At 42.8% G+C, this 20,726-nt stretch overlaps 1 protein-coding gene across 8 annotated transcripts in view; it reads right to left on the bottom strand.

Annotated features, from left to right (window-relative positions):
• The window catches only part of JMJD1C (jumonji domain containing 1C), a 174,632-nt gene that overhangs the window by 41,967 nt on the left and 111,939 nt on the right, over positions 1 to 20,726 (bottom strand). For 4 of the 8 annotated variants that reach the window (XR_008236961.1, XM_052799591.1, XM_052799592.1 and 1 more), the window contains one exon: positions 15,134 to 15,247. Coding sequence is in view for 2 of the 8 variants with exons in the window: in XM_052799591.1 (XP_052655551.1) it covers positions 15,134 to 15,247 (114 nt within the window). In the remaining 6 variants the exon portion in view is untranslated. Of the gene's footprint in view, positions 1 to 15,133; positions 15,248 to 16,574; positions 16,595 to 20,059; positions 20,121 to 20,459; positions 20,570 to 20,726 lie in introns of those variants that run through there. The other 4 variants (XM_052799594.1, XM_052799596.1, XM_052799595.1 and 1 more) reach the window with 4 other exon arrangements.

The raw sequence follows: 20,726 nt of genomic DNA, 5'->3' as shown, positions 1-20,726 counted from the left end.
AAGAAACAACCACTCTGTCTACAGATTTGAACCTTGGCAATTATGACCTTCAGTCTTCCCCTCCTTCTTGGTCGAAGTAGCAAGATTGACAGACTAACCCACAGAAGAATTAAATGCCCTGCAGGATTTTCCTCCAGACTTCATTTGAAAGTAGTTTTACTCACAAAAGTAAGTATGCTACCCTCTCCTAGACTAGTTTTTCCACAAGTCCTGGAATACCTCCTCCAGGAGGATGTTAAGGCTGGTTTGAAATCCTTATGAAATGCAAATCAGAATGTAAATCAAATAAATGGGACTGCAATTTTCTTCTTCAAATCTACTGTAGGAAGCTCTTTATGAACTTCATACGGCAGTGCCCCTTGCTCCACAAATGACTATATGCAACACTGGGAAGAAGACAAAGGGCATATGGGCTAGAAAGATATGGTCGAGATAATCCTTCCTGCCCTTCTGGAAGACAGTCACATGAAGCAATGTGACTATCAGAAGCTTGCCAATCTATGTAAAGGTTTTTAGATCTTTGCTGCTATTCTTCCTTCTTTCCAGACCAAAAGAGGAATTCACTTCTGGTGGAGTGGACTTTCTGCTTAATTATCCAAAAAATACTTAAGTCAGCTGCATGTCTCTCTAGGTGATAATTCTCACCCACTGGGGACATGCTCAACTCCTAGGAAGTCCTGAGAAGGATAAAGAATGAAATTTTCTCAAATAACAAAGCGATCCACTGTTTTTTTGGAGTGTATCTGTTCTTTCTTCTGGTGTAAAATGATAGAGCAGGTTGGAAACTATAGACCATACCATCAGGTTAAGATACCACACTACTTCAACCAGAAAGTAGAAATCTTTCTTCAGAGAAGCATTTTCAGGGAGCTTATTCAGACAAACATAATTTATCAAAGCCACAGGTGAACAAGTGCAAATCACTTACAATGCTTTGAAATTCATTTAAGTCATGATCAAACAGGAATTTCAAAGACAGTACCCACAGAAAAACGAGTCAAAATCCAAATACATATAGAGTTCTCCTACTCAAGCCCCATCCACAAACAAAATACTGTCCAGGATACTGAGAGGCTTCCCTGTATGAGCCAAACCTGCACAGTGACCAAAGACCATACAAAGTGCCTTCTGAAAGGCTCAAACGACCACAAGCTCCTTTTCCATTTTGGGCAGCCAGGCACATTTGTCATGAGAACGCCTGCACATTTCCACAACTCTCTACCTTCCCAACAAGTCTTGAACTATTGAAGCAAAATGTTTCCTCAGCATTTTAAAATACTTCTCCAATTCATTCTTCACAAAGAGGGCAGAAAAAAGTTCATTAATTCGAGAGATGAAACCCCAGAGCACAAAACAACAACTAAAAAGTGGATTCAAGTAGCTGCTCCTATCCCCAACCACACAGCCTGCATGCTGCTTATAGGAGGGTACAGAAACTCCAGTCAGCTGTCAACTCCCCATTTTCAGTGAAGAAGAGAAGAACTGACAATATGCATTCTAGGAAAATCAGTCCTGGAGAAACAGTGGCTTTTGGCACTACAAAGACTTAAATCAGAGCCCTGAAGACCAAGCCTCAACACATGCCATGCATTAGGAACCTGCAAATATTTATTTGGGAAAGTGCCTTCCTTGGCCACGGTGTCTCTGCATTTGGTTTCAATACATCAAGGACATCTTTTTAATATCAGTAGGAACTCATTTCAGCTAGTGTTTTACAGAGAAAGACTAAGTAGATTTTGCAGTCCTCGCAAAGGTCAACACCACATTAGTCCTCACCATCTGTGGCTTAATTAACTATAGCTTCCTCTGGCTGCTTAGAGGTTTTCTGATAATTTAGGACACGAATTAAATGAAAACTAGTACATAACCAACTTGAGAGTCCTGTTTACCATGTTTACACAGTATGTGCTGCACATAGAAATAAGCCTTCTGTTAGTACTTTAATGGTAGAGGGACCACATTTAATTTGAAACAGTGCAAATGAAAAATTCAGCAATCAAAGTGTCACAAGCTTCAACCTTCAGTTTTCCTGTTTCATGGGTGAATATCTTAAAATCAGTTTCTATAAAATGAGCCCCCCACCCTTTTTTTTTTGCCTTTTTCCACCAAATAATTTTTACAACCGCATGGAACTTCAACTGCATAGAAATTAAATTTCGGAATTGCAGTTTGAAAAACAAGGAACAAGTCCAACACCTGCCTACTGATTGCCACAACAGTCTTCAGAGCGCAATGGCAACAAAAAGTACTGTTTTTAAAGTCTAGACTGCTGAGAACTTATACTAGTCCTCTAATGCCATCTTTTGGAAGATGATTTTCTCCAATTAAAAAAAAAATTAAATACCTTACCTGCACCCAGCCTCAAACACATCCATGCATATTTTTACTCCTCGTTTGAAAGGTCTGTACTATTCCCTGATTTTCATTCCTTGATAACTAGCCATCCTTTTCTTTTTTCCTCCTCTTTCATCTTTCACTGATTGTGTCACCTGACATATCTGATTATATCACTGATCTGTTATAACTTTTTAACAAACCTTCAATCTTAATGTTGTCCTGCCTGACATCAGAGTGAGCAGGGGAAACAACACACAAAACAAAACAGTGACATAAAATCTGTATGGGCAGAATACCAAAGACCTTAACAAGAACATCACCTGTTAATTGGTAGTATCCCTCTCTGCCATGCTACCAGACTTTTTTTCAAGTGGCAAAAGATGAGAATCTAACTAAAACACAGAAAAACTGGCAGCAGCCGACACCCCCAAAGGTACCACTGGGCAGGTGCAGACACTGCCGATGCCACACAGACCACACCAAAAGCCTACAGGGAAATCATCAAATTCAGCCAAGTCTAAAATATACAGATCTTCTGTTGCTTCACGATCTTTCTAGACACACACACATGCATAAACCACTGGTAAACAGTATATTCCTTATTCCTTTCCAATAAGTGAAAGGCTACCCCAGCTGCCACACCACTGCAGCTGGTGGGCAGGAGGTCAGAGAGGCGCTGAAGGCTGCAGGGCTGTGCTGCTCCACACAAGCCAGCAGAGAACGCCTTTCCAGAGAGGACGGCTCCAGGGGGAACACATCGACCCGACCCACCACATGCCCCTGCAACTAGGGCAACCTCCCTCCCGCTCCAGGCTTCTCATAAAAGGCAACGCCGGCCAGAAACATCAAGGCTACAGAAGGCTAGAAAGTTTTTTGGGGAGATCCTAACTTCCCAGTTTACCTTAAACGGCTTTGTCTGAGCTGAGAGAAGAGGCTTAGGCTTACCAGGCGATGCGAGTGCTTTCCATGTAAACCCAACCCACACCTGACCTATTTTCTGCTGTTCTGAGCGCGCAGTCACAATTTACCTCATTCAAACCCGGCAGCTGCTGGGCTACATCTGAACCAGTTAAGTCAAGCTTGAAGGCACAACCCTGACCCCTAAACCAGAAACAAAGTCGAGCTGAGGTCAGCCCTGCTCATGCGTGCACGGAGGCACGCCGCACAGGGAAAGGCAGGGATGGACAGGGATGCTCTCCCTACGTCCAGAAAGCGGGTGAGAGAACAGGGATAACTAATCCCTTCCCAACAAGGGGCTCTGAATGCATTGTTCCGACAAGGACAAATGTTTATAGATATTTCAGACCACAAATATTTAAGATTAGGAGTTATTTTCAGTGTATAATAGCAACAGCTATGTTTCTGTAAGTAGAAAGTTAAAACGACAAGGAAAAAAAGATGAGGACTAAAAATTTAGTACTTTTCCAACTGTCAGTAAACTTAGTATCTCTCAGGAAAAGCTATCAACAATTTTTCTTTTGCTCCCCACTCTTCCCTATGCCTAATACTTCTCCCCACACACTCCTACTTCTTTCCTCATTTCAGCTGTTCAACAATTAAAAAGTTGACACTGATTTTAACATTTTAATTATCAGGTTTGAGAATTAGGGGAGCTGGGCTGCATAAGCTTCTCCAAGTCATGATTTCAGGCTTGAAGAAGCATCATTGCACTGATTAGTTCAGTTCTGGAAGAATAACTTGCATCTGTAAGAATACCAGAAAATTTCTATTAAAAATACAAAATATTATCTTATGGAAAATAGATTAAAGTTAGCAACATAAATATACAGGAAAAAATCTGAATTGTAGTCTGCTATTCTCCCTGATTTAAACTCACAAACACAAAAATAGAGATATTTGCCTTCCTGTAAGACTACTGCCCATGTCTCAGGTGAAATGGGCATGCTGGAAAGCTTGCTTTTTACAAGTCAGCTCGTTATTCCTGTACCTGTAGATGAGAATCTAGTATGGAAAGGCAGAAGGGAAACAAGAGCGGCATACTGAACATGCATGCAGCAGGGAAACAAGCAGCCACCAATGGATATGCAACACCAAACCTGGGCCAGGCAGATAGTCACAAAACAACCTAAAAACTGCTCTAGTGACTTCTACAATAGTTTTGCATTTGAAAATACAGATTTAAAAAAATAGATGACCCTTATGCTCACAGGTTATGTCACACTTTTTTTGAGCAGCTGGGACAATCTGGGTCTGAAAAGCAAAATCTCCTTGAGTGCCAGACTTATCTTTCAGCATCTGATCTAAAGACTTCCCCAAACAAGTGGCTCCTACCCACAAAGCTGGTGGGCTGTCATCTTCCACTTAGAGCACTGCGGTGACTGTTTGTACTACTTACGTTCTCCATGTACAAACGAATGAAAGGTGAAGTGAAATAGCACTGTTCCTTGTCCATCTGCTCCCTTATTTTGATGACACCGACATACATTCATTTTTTTATTTCGTTTTCCACTGAATCACATTTCCTTCCCCTTCCTCACTGCAGGCTCCATACATTTATCACCACCATCTTAGCAATATGCAGCTTTGTCCTAATTATGCATTTTGTTTTATCTACTCCTAAGAGAAACAGGGAGGGAATACTGGTCCTACCCAACTAAGCCAGTAACTCCCAAGTCATGTGGCGATACTGGAACAAGCCTTTGAGTCACTTACCAAGCAACTCAATGCCACTATGGGAAAAGAAACCTCAAAGTGCAGACACTTCCCTGAAGCAAGCAATTAGCAGAGTGAAGTTGATGCTAACAAGGAGAGCAGCTAAGTGAGTAGATCGGAGAAAAATCTTTTGTACATTGATATTAAAATTTACACTGAGACACAGACACCCTGTGTATTGTGAACGGCTTTCAGAAGGGATCTAACTCCCCAAGCTGAAGTACAAGCTGTATGGTCTTTAAGCTAAAAAGAAAGTACTTTCTGTTGATCATCAGCTGTCTGGACTAGTGGGCTGCCAGAAAAGCAATCTAATGCCCCCAGAAATCAAGCCAAGAGATCAGTTCTTGCTCAGAAACTGAGCATTTTGCAGAAGACACATCTTCCTTGCATCAGGGACAGCAGAAGTTACTTGCGGCGGCAGCTTGAACTGGCAGAGTTGGAAAGCTGTATGCTGTCGCCACAGCTAATGACAAACTGGATAGTTATCTCTTATCTCATGGTAGTTACCTCCACCAAATCTTTTATCAGTTGCATTACTCAGCAACACCATATTCTTTGACAAGACTATTGATAACTAAGAGCTTACTGTATTAAAGAGCAAAGGTGTCTCAATTCAAATCTGAGGAAGAAAACTGTAAATAAAATACTATCCAATACGTGGCAGACTGATGACAGCTCCTAGAATCAACACCACCTCCTAGAAACATGCATCAGAGTTATCTCACTCTTGTGAGTGACTCTCTGCTCTGTAATCTGAACTACCACCAGCTTAGATTACCAGCAGTCACAGAGCTACGCAGTCTCTTCTGCAAATATCCTCAATCCTATTTACCAAATAGGAGCTCTAGGAACATACAACTTTCCAGCTCCCTTCCCCCTGTAATTCATGAGGATTATAGGCAGAATACAAATCCTTCCCAACAATAAGATCTTAACCATTTTTTTTGTCAAGAGGAAAGAACACATAAGATTATCTTCAAAATGTTCTTGAAAGCCAGCTTCAGTGGAGTTTGGTCCACTTAATTACTATCACATTAACGTTTTATTTTCAAGTGGTTTTCCAGGATTTGTTTGAAAACATGTTTCTTAGAACAGTACTACATAACAGTGTTGGCCAACATGTTGATAATATGAAAGTAGTTCAGAATAAAACACATTTCTCTCATGTTTTAAACAAGTACCACTGTACTTGCACAGAACTTTTCAAGGTTAATTTATAATAAGATTTAAGGCAGCACTGCACAGAGGCAATGCATCTGGGTTGGAAAAACAATTAGCACATTTTCTTCAGAATTTCATCCAGAAGAACAAATTTCTCTGGTCTCAGGGATATGGTGCAGAGACTCTCCAACTGTCTGGCTGGGCATACAACAGCGAGCCCACCACTGTGCAAACGTGGAAATGCTGCCTCTGCTCCAAGAGAAGCAATTGCTCCATCAGAAGCAATGCAGCCATCATGATGTGCTTTTTTTTTTCTGATAACAGCTCCGTTCTGACCTGCTGGAGCCATTTTAGGAATTTTCCCTATAAAAACCAGAGATCTGGGATGTATATCATATTTGGATTAACACTAGAGCTCTCTGCAACTCTAGAGAAAGCAGTAGCTGTGCCTTTTATAGAACGGATGAATAATGGTCTTGCAAAGAGGAAAGATTAAATTGCTAATCAGAAAACAGTGACATTTCAGTTGTTGCTGCAATAAGCTCCTTGGGGTAAACTTGGGAAAGTCATTCAGTGTTTAAAATTGATACAGTGCTCGTCTATTTCACAATATTTTTCCATCAATAAATCTACTAGTACACAGAACTAAAAAAACCCTCTTAAAAACATAATTCAAGACTGAACTACACTACTGGGGGGGGGGGGGGGAGACGGGGACACGCGCCTGTCAAGGACCATACTTTAGTCAAGTCTTACGCATCCTGAAATCTGCTTTAACCTGATTTTATCTACTGTATACCAAAGTGGCATTGAGTGGTGAAAAGAATATAGCAAAAGGGAAGAAAACGTTCACATTGCCTAAAAACCCGGCCTCCATGGTTGAAATATAATTTCTAAACTGTATGCTTAAAATTCACTACTAAAGTCATAAAATACAGAATAATTTGTGAGATGCACAGAAACTGTGCTTCAAACCCACTTGCTCAGCAAAAGCATACTAAAATACTACGCCCAGTAATGTTGGCAGACTCACACAAGAAGGCGGGGATGCAGGGAAAAAACAGGAATAGTTAATTTTAATTCCATTCAGAAGACAGGAAATGTTTGCTAGATTGCAGGGGGGATCAGTATTTACAAACAATGGTATTAAAAAAAATTTTTTGAACTACATTTAATTATGTAGTATACTGTTAAAAAGAAACGAACTTTGATCAGGAAATGCACTGTACGTCGAGCCCTCTACACCAAAACAAATACTGCCCTTTTTGTTTTACTAGTAAAGTTACTCCTATGTCTAAGAAAATAGTAAGATTCATACTTGGTTTTAATTTTTAAAAAATTCAAGTTTGTATAAAATTACTTGAGTTTCTCCCCAGATGTCTGGTCTAGAAAAGGCATTCCATATACACACCTGGAACTGCTATAGCTCTCAATCTCTACCAACTGCAGCTTGCTGAAGGCTGTGGAAGAGTTCTCATGAAGCACTAACCCTAGACTACAAATTAGTACTTCTATTAGGTGTAATTTCAAAAATACATTTTGTAAGAAAAAGTTATAGAGTAGCAGCCCTGAACAAAGCAATGTTATACCAGAGGAAGGAACAAAAGCAAACAAAACCATGAGCACTTAATCAAATGAGCTACTGTGTTTATCACATCAAGCTAAAGCTTAATTCTGGTAAGAACGCATTGCAATGAAACTCAAGTTTCCCCCCTACCTGAAATGCAGGAAGGCCTACTCTTTCTCCTCCCTGGGGGAGCACTCCCACGCAATGGCTGCAGGACTTTACCCTCATTCACGCTTCAGAGTTCCCCAAAGCACTATGGATTCCCAATCCCAACATACAGCAACTATTTGGGAAAGCAAGAACATACTGGCTGGCAAAGCACCATCTGGTTAGAAAGTGAAGCAGACTTCTCTAGGAGCTGACTTTGTGTCTGGATTATGAAAATAGCATTGGTCCAGAACATCAGATAAGTAAAATACTTTAAACTTTCATTTTTATAAATCAAATGTGATGATTGGGAATTTTAAGGACACAGAACCGAGGGTAAGGCGCCCTTCTTGTACTACTGAGCGGTACTTTCCATGGGCTTTTACTGGTGAAAAAAGTAATCATTTGTGATCAAACACAGGAAGTTCTTTACCCAGAAACACTGGATGGATTTGTAAATTCAGTAATCCCGAGACTGCTTTTGAGAAGTACTAAGATACTTCAGTAAAAGGATTTGATCTTCACCTTCAAAGAAGAAAAGTTTTGTTCCATCTGTTCTGTTTTGAATTCCTAACTTTTGAAGTATTTATTTCAACGCTACCTCCTGGAGTAGGATTAATGAAGTCAAACCATTTAACCAACCGTGATATTTGAAAAATTGTAGGAAAACAAGTTTCTCTATAACAATGGAAGGAAATCTGTTTTCCTATGGATTTGAGACCTACCTCTACCGTAGCAACCTCAGCTTATCCCAAGGACCTCACAACTCTTTCCCCTTCCTCCTCGTGTACCTTCCCATGGCCTTCAGCAGTTGCACCTGAACTCCCTCCTACTAACTGGAGGAGCCACGCTATTTGTGGCAGCTACACCACCTGCCTACTGACCAATGGCTTCCTTTCCATGCTGCTGATTTCCCTAAAGCTTGTCAGATCTAAAAGAACTCCACTCCTGCATCAAACCTCACTGAGAGAGACCAAAAAAAGTGACTAAAGCCCTTATTTCTTAAAAAAATCAGGCTAAACCAGAAAGGTACAATTTTAGTCCACCTTTATTTTTGAGAATAAAGACAGATGAAGTCCTCAGGGAAACAGCTCTTTTTCAAAGGGAAGCACAAATACATTCTTAGGAGAGATGATGTACATCTCCCCCTGACTCTACAAACAGAGAGTGCCAAACCATCCTCCCCCATTCCTCTCTCTTTGCGAGTGCTCCAGTGAAACTCTTCTGTCCCACACGTGTAACTGGGAGCAAGGACTGGTATGAGTCATCTGACCCCCTTCTAGCTGGACGCAGCCTTTTCCTTCCCCTCACATTGGAACCATACACTTAAACATAGATGTGTCAGTAACAAGCTGTTTAGACCATCGCTCTTTACGACACTGCCAGAGAAGCCAGCTGGACTGCTTACGGGTGGTCCAGACACCAGAGACATGGGAAAAAATAGAGACAGCTCTTAAACACAACACTGAGAAGAGTTAAAGATGCCGAAAGTTGTGTGCACCTGTCACCCATGGAGGAAATGAAAGCCGAGGGGAGCACATGACGGCCACAGATGCCAGCTGGCTGGCACCAGGAGTTCCCAAGCTGCTTCTGACAACCTCAAAGGGTGGGACCAACCCAAAAGCTCCTGCCTGCCTGGTCCGTGGAGGTACAAGTTTATGGGAAACACAATTTTCAGCTGCAGTAGCTATTTTTAAGCCTGAAGTTTAAAGTAAGAGAAGTCTGAAAGACGAGTGCACATATGATTATGGGGTGCTTAAAACACAGACAGAAAAATATTATTTTATCCCTGTTTCAAGATGTTTGAAGAATTTTTTATGTGCACATATCATTACTACACAAGCCCTGCTACATGACTCGCTTGCTCTTATGAGCAAACAAGTCACAAAACCCCAAAGCATCCAGGCCCGAAATACCCAATGTCTGCCCATAATAAACAGAAAAAGAGAGTATCAGAGTTGCACAACTCCCTTTTCTCAAGCCTTACTAGATGGCATATAAAACTTGAATTTCTAATAGATCAAGTAAGATTAGCACAGTATTAGATCCTGAATCGGAGGTACCTATTTCATGATTAGTGAGAAAGTTTATTATTATTACTTCAGCAATCTTTAAGGTGCGTTAAGACATTTGACCTGTCAGCTCTCAGAAGAGCAAAGTACACACACCTATCACTGTAACACCTCCCACAGGGGATTTCTCAGGGCCCTATCTTTACATCTGCAACCTTCAGCACAGAGATAGACAGGCAGACCTCACCATTTTGAAACACTAAGACAACCAGGCTTGTCTTAAAAATAATAAAAAAAAAAAATATTGTTCTGAAGGAGAATGTGCATAAGTAGGGCGGCTTGAAGAGAGATTCCACCATACAGAACTGAAGTGTGTTCTTGATTCATTCTCAGCAGGGGTTTTTTTTGGTTTGATTTGGTGGTTTTTTGTTTGTTTTGGTGTTTGTTTTCTTTAACCCAATACACAGGAGGAATTTTTGAAGAGACTATGTGCACACCCTTCCTCTTCCTCGAGTGGTGAAATACCCTCTTTGCAGGAAGTTTAATGATTGTGGAGGAACCTAATTTGAATTCTTTGCCCTGTCTCAGCTGTGCACATTTGTTCCAGTGCTGTGTGCTCACAAATCCTTTGGAAATATATTAACACATACGAAATGTGTGTGTATATACAGTCTATAAATTTGGAAATATATAATCTATCATGCACCCTACTCTGCCCAATCCAGACACAGAGCTGAAACGCACTGACTATTTGGGCATAGCAGTCTTTCCGGGTCTTTCCACAAGTGTATTTTATTACAGAAAAACACAATATGAAACACTTTTTGTTATTCTTTATTTGCTTGTCTGAAGTATAATGCAGTTGACTCCAGCTGCTTCAGCCAGTAACAGCAGAATCAGGCACTTCAGGCCAATAGTGCCCGTGATGGGTACTGCCAAACACCACCCAGACAAAAACACCACACTGATGAGGTCACACATACCATATGCTGAGCTTTAATGCTTCACATCCCCATCTATAGTCCTTCAAGTAAACTACAATGCTTGAACAAATGAAGGCATGATCAGCTTTGCTGCTGCTTAACTTCCTAAGTGTATCATAACAAACACATAGCTGTCACAGAATAGTACTAGTAACTTATTATTACAGGAAACCATTTCAGTTCTTATTACCTGATTTAGGTCACACTTGTAATTGTGTAGGCTTACTATAGTTTTGCTTAAAATATTTTAATAACAAAAGTGTTTGAAAGTGTGTTCATTTTCAATCTATAGCAAAGGCCACTGTAAAACCCACTACGTTTGCCAATTTTTACTTAATCACAAAAGATACATGATATATTGTGAATACAAAGTAGAAAGATATTAAGGACCTGACTTACACATCACATTTCAAGACTGCATTTCCTACAGATACTAGTTTGACATAGAAAATGCTTGTTGTAAATTTTATGTCTATCACTTCCTGCAAAGGAACAGAATTTTCATTTCATTGCTAAGCTAAGTACCACAGCAAATGTTCATATCTGCTTTCTCCTCAAGATCCCCTTGTCACCACCATAAAAGAACTACATGACTAAATGGTCTGACCATCCCAGATTAAAGAATGAGTCACACTCAGTCACACACAAGTTTCACGTAGAGAATAATACCGTTTGTACCCTCTATGAAGCAACAGAGATAAAAGCCACCAGAAACAAATTGTAGGTTGGTGTTAAAGGCACTATACATACAGAATCCAAGGATTTTTTTCTGGAGAAGGGCAGGATTCAAAGCGGTACACACATAAGGGAAAGGAAAACTCACATATTGCATTTAGCTGTAAAGAACAAATTCACTGACAAGTGTAATACTTGCTGTAGAAAACCTTCTGAAGATATGAAAAACCGGAAAAAAGTCTAGTATAGCGCAGCTGCATACCCTACTTTTAATAACGATATTCATCTAGCTCTTACGAAGGTTGTTGAATCTCTTAACAACTGAAACATGTTTGTTTATGCAAAGAGCAGACGTGGCATGGGAATCCATCCTTCACGATTCCCCAGCGAGTCTTGCCAAAGTCTCTTTACTCTTGTTCTGGAAGAACCACTTCTGGTAACGACTGTAATTTAAGTTCTTTGCCTACTCAAACTTTGCTTTTCCTGCCAAGACTAAAAGGATGCCAAATGCGCTGTTTTCTTTGCCTTGAGCAGTTGTCACGTGTAACTGGACAGCACTACCTTATTCATGAAGCCCTTTAGCCCAATAATTATGTTAAACAGCACTGCATCTTTTGATCAGAACTGATCTGAGCAGAATTCATATCAAATCCTCGTCTGCTGCCCATTACTAGTATTACAAGTATACACAATGATGGGAAAAATTACTCAGTAGTTAAGAATTGTATCTGAAGTGAAATGGAGTCTTCCCACACAAATTCAAACTTTGTTTGTTTTGGCAGAAAGGTACTGGAATTTTAGGCACTAACAGCAAAACGCAATAGAAAACCATTTAGATCACCATGGTCTCTAAGGACTTCATATTGAAAAAGTGCAGCCATGAGAGCTGAAACCAAAAACTAAACATATTTAGAAAGACTCAAAGTTAATTCATCTCTGCAAAGAATGGTTCCTCGGTTATGTCTTCTGCTCAAAAGCAGGTTAACAGTATTCCAGACCAAATAAGGGAGCAAAAAGGCCATTTTTTCTTCTTTTTAGAATAGCAGATTTTCACAGGAAGTTTACCAAAGATTTATCTAGGGCTTGTTTTCATGGCAAAGAAAAGGAAGGCCTTCCAGAAAAAAGGGGCAAGTAAAAACTACCTTACATTAAGTGACTGAAGGCTAGGAATGCGATTTCCAGCATTAACAAAAAATAACAAGACAAACAAAAGAATAGAGACAATCCTCCTGCTTCAGGTATCTTTCAGGAGAAAACAGTCTCATAATGATCAAGTTAATATTTCTGTCTAACACAATGCTGGTACATAATTCAGTTAGCATACTTAAAAAAATAGTTTTCTGTTCTCTTAAAGACATTATCATTCAGTAAAGCTCTTATCTGTACAATTAACTTGTAAAACTTAGCAATGAGACATTGCTAGCCCTGCAGAGAGACGTGCTTACAAAAGTAATTTCTAAAACTTCTTATAATCATTCAAATAAAGAAATCTTTGCAGTATTCATCAGTGAGCTCAATGTTACTTTATGTTTCTACATACCATATCTGAGCAATTTCCAGTTAAGATGCAAATTCTGGATGCCTTAGTACTTAAGATGAATCTCCGTCAGCAACCATCTCGTAATGTTAAAACAGACAGACAATTTAGGTATCTCTTGTGACCAAACTACTTATGATTGATACAGATCAGTAGCCTCGATCCCAGGCTTTAATAGGTAGCTGTTTGCTCCATGAGAGGGGGAAACAACCTGACCTCTCACAGAGTTGCCCTCTACATGTCAAAAATTGAGGCCAAGAGTTAGGGAGACCAAGCTTATATCTCGAACTATTTTTCACGAGCTACTGCTTTGTACCAGTTTTTGGTCAACACCTCTTTTAAAACTGAAGTTGCTAATGCTGTTAATTACAGTATTATCTACCAAGATATTATAAAGCCAGCTGTTCATATGACACATTTGCAAAAATGACACCTTCAATTTGTATGCACCTTCGCAAATCAAGGTGTTTCTGTGTCCAATACCGTATCAGTAAATACTGCTTGAAGTGAAGGACCTGAAATGCATACAGCATCGTTATATTAACTGCCAGCCAGGACTGGCAATAGGATTGTTTTACAAAAGGCTGTCCTTCTCATATATTCAATTTGTTTTGCTCTGCTCATCTAGTAAGAAATGATCCACTGCCAAAAGGAGACTGATTACTGTTACTGGAATGAACATCATCAGAGACATGATCTTGACAGATTTCAGGCAAAGGACAGATGCTAGCCCAAGTATTTGCTTTGTAAAATGAATCTGGATGATTGCGGCTGGACTCTTGAGGGTGAATTTACACTTCACGGCTCAGCTGATTTAAGAGGTCACTGCTGCCAAAGGAGGATATCCCACTCCACTTTGCGTCATCCTGACCCCCTCCCTCGTGGAAGCCACAGCACTTGGTGCACCCTGGGCTAATCCAGCTCAGCTCACTAACATCACAGGCTTCCACCCCCACCCCAGTTTTTGAAAATCAAGGCTGTGCTGATTTAGAAGGCTGAAGGCACTAGCATGGGGTCCGATAGTGGGATCTGTCCTTTGCAGCAGAGCCAAGCCGTTTGAGCAGCTCAAGTCATGACACGTAACCTCACCCTGACGAGAAGCGTTGAACTCGTTTAGCTCCTCTACCACAGACACAGAAAAGCACCAGCCCTTCCTCGAACTGAACCTCCCTCTCCCTTCCTCAGGATTCTCTCTTGGTCGCTTCTCTTTTTGTAGCTCTATATTTGGTATTGGGAAAAAAAACCCATCTTGGTGAAGCAGGAGGGAAGAAGGGGTGTCAGGACAAAATTACATCGCATTTATTCAGGACCATCTGTTATTCCAAGTCTCGAAGTACTATTTCTGTATGACTGCAGTGTACCATCCCAGCCGTAAGAAAGAATTTATGGCTATTCTAATTGCAATCAGTTCAGCACAAGTTGAAGTATCAAATGTTTTTCTATTTGTCATAGAAGAGATTTTTAGACCTTCTTCTGAAGGGGGGAGGCACATCGTTTCTCTTGTTCATTAAATACACAGACATTAATATATTAATATGTTTCTAATTAACGAAGGCAGCATTAAAATCAATAATACTGGAAATTTTAGCAGGCTTAGAAACAACAGCAAGAGAAAGTATATTTTCTGTTTAAAAAATTAACATTTTCTGCTATTCATTCTCAAAAAACCAGTAAGTCTGATATCACTGTAGTAGTGCAAAGACCTAGAAATGAAAGCCCAGCTTCAGAAGGATAGATACTATCTTTTATCTGCTCTAAAATTAATGGTACAGATTAACCTTTACAGGGGTTGGGTATTTTACTTAAAGGTGGTTCAATAACATTAGTCACATAGTACTCCTTGACATGATCAGATTCACTAGAATCAGATACAGTATCCGATATAATCTTTCACAGAATGAGGAACAATGTCTGCCAATTATCAACAGGAAATTGTTCCTGTAACACAGAACTTGACTGTAAAATGCACTTAAAAATAATAAACACATGGATTTTAACTAAGCTAAATGGACAGTACTTATACGCTAACCAAATTCCTTACCTGATAGGGCTGAAAGGCACTATCTTCAGTTATAAAATCCAGCTGTTTGTCCACAAGGAATTCGACTGCAGTAATTGAATTGTATACACTTTTTCCAACCAAGGGCTTGAATGTCTATTGGAAAAAAAGAAAAGACAATTAACCAATTAAAAAAAGCTCAGCATATCAAACCCCCAGGACTGTATAAACACTGACGCAATTCTTCCATCAAAACAAGTTAAAACAGAATAACAATTACTGATTATATGAGAAAGAAGGATTTTGTGTTTTGTAATTTTTTCCTTCGTGCCGTTGGGGGAAAACCAGCTAGAAAAGGGAACTACACCATACATTCTTCCTTTCCCTTATTGTGCTTGAGCAAGAGTGTTTACCACAGAAGCTCAAAGTACAGGAGCACGATTATATCTTAAACATACAGCTTAGCACGTAGGTCCTCTCTTTCTGCCTGCAGGACTAGCTAGCGCAGTGGTAATTACACTAAGGACACTGAAGTGGAAACAGACTGCAGACGTGAAAATGCTCCCCCCCCCGTCCTGTTCTGAAATCATTCACCTTGCCTCCAAGTCAACCATCTCATTTCCCTGCCTGGCTCTGCAGCTGTTCTGACTCTTCTGCCTGCCGCCCCCGCAGCTGCTCCTCCCTGCAGCAACCGGCTGCTCCGGCGCAACGGCTTCGGAGAAGGCAGTGCCTGGTCCCGGGGCTTTTGCAGGGGCCGGGAGGTTTCCTGCTCCCCCCACGTGCTGGGGAAGCAGGAAACCTCCCGGCCCTGCTGCGAAAGCCCAGCACAGAGAAAGGGGAGCAGGGAATAACGGGCTCCTCCACGCCCCTATACAGTCTTTGCCCAAAACACCCTGCCTCGTCCAGGCGCAGCGGGATGCGATAGGCAAGTGAGTAGGGAGCCATGACTTCAGTGGGTCTCCCCCAAGAGGGCACAAGCAGGAGGTCAGTCCCCTTCCCTGCTGGCTGGGTTTCCTGGAACAGAAGCGCAAGGAGAGCATGACTGAGTGGGGGATGTACGGACAGGGGATGAGTCAGGTGAAAAGGAAATCCCAGCGGATGGAGGGGAGAGAAAATGCCGCCCTGAAGACTGACAGGAACAGCAAAAGGAAGGCACGGGTGAACAAAAGGAACGGCTGGCAGAAAGAACATGCAGGATATAAAGGAAGAAAACATGGAGGAACAGAAAAAAACAGAGGAAAGTTATTCTACAGGACAAAAAAAAAAATAGTAATGAGGGAAAACAGGAAAAGAATAAAGTCCATTGAGACTGATTCTAAATTTAAAATGCAGGAAGAAAAGACAAAGAGGAGAAACAAGGGCAGGTCAAACCACATGAAGCATTGTGCAAATGCTACACCAATACCTGTAAGATGCTGCTATTGCAACAGGACATCACTGGCTCACGTGCAACACCCTGCAGCAACAGACCCCAAGTACTTACAAGAGGAGGGCAGGATCACTGCCGCCTATTTTCAGGTAGGGAAACTGAGGCACAAAGCAGTCCCATATCTTGACAAAAGCCACCCAAGCAGGGCAGCAGCAGAGTCAGTAACTTGCCCCCAGCCAGTCTGCAGGCACCTCCTAAGAGATGCACTCAAGGTTTTATCAGATTTCATTACCTACTTTACAAAGGTGTTGCCTTGCGATTAGGCTAAATATAACCCAAGTCTCTCTGGAGCTTCAGCTTTGACACTTACTAAACAAATGCGAGAATACTTCACTGGGGATACATTATACTTTCTAATAAATGTATCCAACTCTACAAATGCTCAGATTTAATGTACCGCATTCTTGTTTCCATTTTATTTAAGGTTTCACTTCAGCTGTTACCCTTTCTCCTGCAAGCAAAGAAAAAAAAAAACAAAAACAAACCCAAAACCCTATCAGCCAGTCAGCCATCTCAACAACAGGGTAACAAGATGAAAGGGCTGAAGGGGCAGGAGAATATGATAATATGCTAACTACAGAGTCTGAATAGTAAATAATTATTTAACCTCTAATAGTTGAGAAAGGGCCTTTGCTCTTGCATCACTTTCCTATAATGGATCTTGTATTGCTAATGGTTCGAGTTAAGAGAGGGTGGAGTTCACATCATGAAATTGCAAAGCATTGAGTGTATAAACTCACAAGCAAACTTTTCTGTAAAAAAGTCAACGCTGTAGCCTTTCAGTTCTTAATTTGCCCCCGCACCTTCATGTACACTGTTCTACATTTTCCACGCTGGCTCCTTTCTAACTTTCTGTGCTATTATTCTGGTCAAGAAATGCGTTTCTGACTATGAACAACAGGACATACCACATCATTAGCTAAAACGAAACCGTGTGGAATGCGGCTTGCAGTCATCATTCAGGATTCAGACAACACAGCAGATTAAGGTATGTGTGAGCCACCAGTTTATCTTACTGCTGGTATTAAAAGCACTAGTTCCAAATATAGATCTGCGAGCGTGATTATTCTGAGAAGAGAAACGTAATGCCTTCTCACTTGCTTTCATAGATCTAAGCCTCTAGACAGGCCAACGCCCCCAAAATACACATGTGGAGGATGCAGGCTATCCCACAAGCACAGAGGAAAAATATGTAAATAAATAAAGCAAAACTACACCATGTCACACACCTCCTTATACACAGATGGCCGCTCAGCTGCACACAACTTGAGATTTTTCAGACACTATTAGAAAACGTTCCCACTATCAAAGAACAACAAAACCCCACCCTTCAATAAAAGCAGGCCTTCCTGAGAAGGCAAAGTCCAGACTCCCATCAGCTCCAGGAGATAGGCAGGCCACCAAGGAGATATCCAAGCCAGAACGGGTTAGGGATTTGAAAAAACTCTTAAGACAGAAGACATGACCAAACTTCACACCATGCATCGCATATGCACAAAGAAAAACAGACTAAGAGCACAGCAGGCAAGAGTCAGCTACTAGAGGCAAGCATGCAAGGCATGTAACGACACGAAAACAGATGTAAGAAGGTCCAACGAGCTCCTTGCAGACTTTCAGAGGAAGACGCTCCCTCTTTCCATTCCCAAAGTAGAGGACAACTCTAGGGAGAATCAAGCATACTGGCTGAAACCAGGAAAAACTGAACCTTTTCAAACAAAAATCTCCCTTTCAAACTTGCATAACGCTTCCTTTTACCATCTACATTAACCCAGTTCCCCAAAGACCACAGTTAGGCAAAGGACTCAAGCACTCAATTTTAAGTGACATCTGACTTCAGCACTCTTCTAAGCGGCTAGTTAAAAAAAAAAAAAAAAATCCCACTTTTTTTCCACCATATTTCCCCGCTTGGCCAAAGGGAGCTCTATGAAAACCACACACACACGCTTTGGTTGCTTTGCTACCAAGTTGCCCAATACTGAATAAAACATATTTCTTACTCTGTCCTGCCCCCCCCCCCATCTCCACGTGATTTTACCCCAGTTCATGCAAGAAATAACCTGCCTACGGGAGGTATCTGGCACAGCTCTGAGACCGAGAGGAGAAGCTGGATTTGGACCTTCCAGAAATCCAAACAACTTTTTAGAAAATATTAAGTACCATCACTTCACAGCAGACAATCTCAAAACTATTCGATAGCATTCACCAAATACTCGCGAATACAGGGGATTACTCACGGACTGCTTTTTCGAACGCCCAGTAACACAACTCATCTATTTATTTATCGTTTCCAAACCCCCATGGCAACCACAGACCCGACTTTCCCCAGGAAGCAGTACTGAGCAAGCCCATAGCGCCTTTTTATCTCTGCCTAATGCAATTAAGCAGCTGGAGGGGTGGTTAAGCCGCCCCCACCGTGTGAGCAGGCAGTTCCCTGGCGCTGGCCAGGGGTCCAGGAGCCGCCACACCTCGGCTGCGAGCTGCTGACTGCCGGCTGCTGCAGCCTCGGCGCTGCCAGGCTCTGACACCCAGAAGGCTCATTGCAGCAAACGCTCGGGTTACAGCTGAGCTCGCAACTGCGGCCCGGCTCATCCCGCACGTACCACTACCTCATTTGCCTCACTGGAGCTCACAGCCTGCTTAGCTGGGCACCCTGCGCCTGAAGCCTGCTCCCCACACCACAAAAGCACATTTTTCTAGGCACAGGTACTGCACTTGTGTCGTGTCCCCCCCCCCCTTTTTTTTTTAAATCTCTCTAGAGGAATTTATACCATAAAGAGAACAGACTTTTAAAACCTAAAAATTTATTCAAGGAACTAAACCGTGTAACACTTTATAGGTCTTCCTCCTTAAACCACAAAAATTGAAAAGCTCGTGTAAACTTCATTTATACATGCTATTCGGCAAACTTTTCCACATATTGCTCCTCAACCTCACTGTTCAGTCTGCAATAGGGCAAACACTAGCACCTTTTCATTATGACACTTAAGCATTCAAAACAGCTGTAGCTCTCTTCCAACGCCTGTTTGTTGCCGTAGTTTGTACTCAAAGGCAGAATTAGCGAGTGGTAAAGAGCGGAAGACAAAAAAGGCAGATTTGACGTAAAAAAAATAAAAAAAGAATCGAGCATCGAGTTTTCTCATTTGCAGACTACTTCGCCTGCGTTCCCGACGAAAGAGCCCATTTCCAGCCAAGGTGTTATTCCGGGCGGAACTCTCTCAGCCCTTCCCCGGAGGGGGGGTGTCGGAGCCCACAGGCAGAAGGAAGTAACCGGCGGGACGCAGAAAGAACGCACCGCCAGCCGGGCCCCCTCTCCGTCGGAGGCGGCGGGGGTGCCGCATGGCAGCGCCCTGCAGATTATGGCAGCTGCTTTGTAACGGCGGCGCTCCTCACGGCTAACGCCTGGACAACGAACCCTTCAAGTTCAGCAGACGGCGGTAACAGCAGAAATTTAACCTCACCTCCACCAAAGAAAAAAAAAAATTTAAAAACCTATTTCTTGATCAATCATCCCCCGCGGCAGGGAGGTGTCCGGTACTCACGGTGTCTCCCTCCGGCCCGTCTCGGTGGTGCACGCCCTGCGTTCGCCCGCCGCCGGGCCGCGCACAAAGCCGTCGCCGGCCGCGTGCGGCGCCGCGCCCGCCTCCGCGCTCCCCCGCGCCCACGGAAGCCCGCCCGTCACGTGCGCCACCCCGCACACCGCGGGCCCAGGGGCCACGACACCCCCGCGGGCCGGGGGCGCGCCCCGCTCCGCCCCCGCGGCCTCGGAGAGCAAACAAAGACGCGAGGACGCCCCTCAGAAAGTTAAAATGTCCGTGGGGGAAGGGGGGCTGTCCCGCGGAGATAAGCCGCGGAGCCGCCCCCGCCCCCCACGTCGCGGCGGCGGTTTCTCCCCTCCTTCCCCCGCCCCCCCTTGCCGATACCCCGCCCGTCGGTATGCACCTCACTCGGCGTCCCGCGGCCCGGCCCGGCCCGGCCCGCAGTACCTCCGCGCCCGCCTCCGCCTTTGAACTCACTAGGAAAATGGTTCTCGCCGCGCCGCTTCCGGGTCGAGCGATCGCGCCGGGGGCGGGGCCGGCGGAGGAGGGCTCGGCGCCCGCCCTTTGTGGGGCCGGCGCGGGCTAGCACGCAGCTGGGCCCGCCGCGGAGGCCCCGGCGCGTCCCCGCTGCTGGGTCATGGCGCGCCGCCGCCGCCGCCCCTTACATAAG

Source organism: Harpia harpyja, chromosome 10 (assembly GCF_026419915.1).
Source record: "Harpia harpyja isolate bHarHar1 chromosome 10, bHarHar1 primary haplotype, whole genome shotgun sequence".
Taxonomy (NCBI): Eukaryota; Metazoa; Chordata; class Aves; order Accipitriformes; family Accipitridae; genus Harpia; species Harpia harpyja.
Note: the sequence above shows the minus strand (reverse complement) of the source record. Positions and strands in the feature narration are given on the sequence as shown.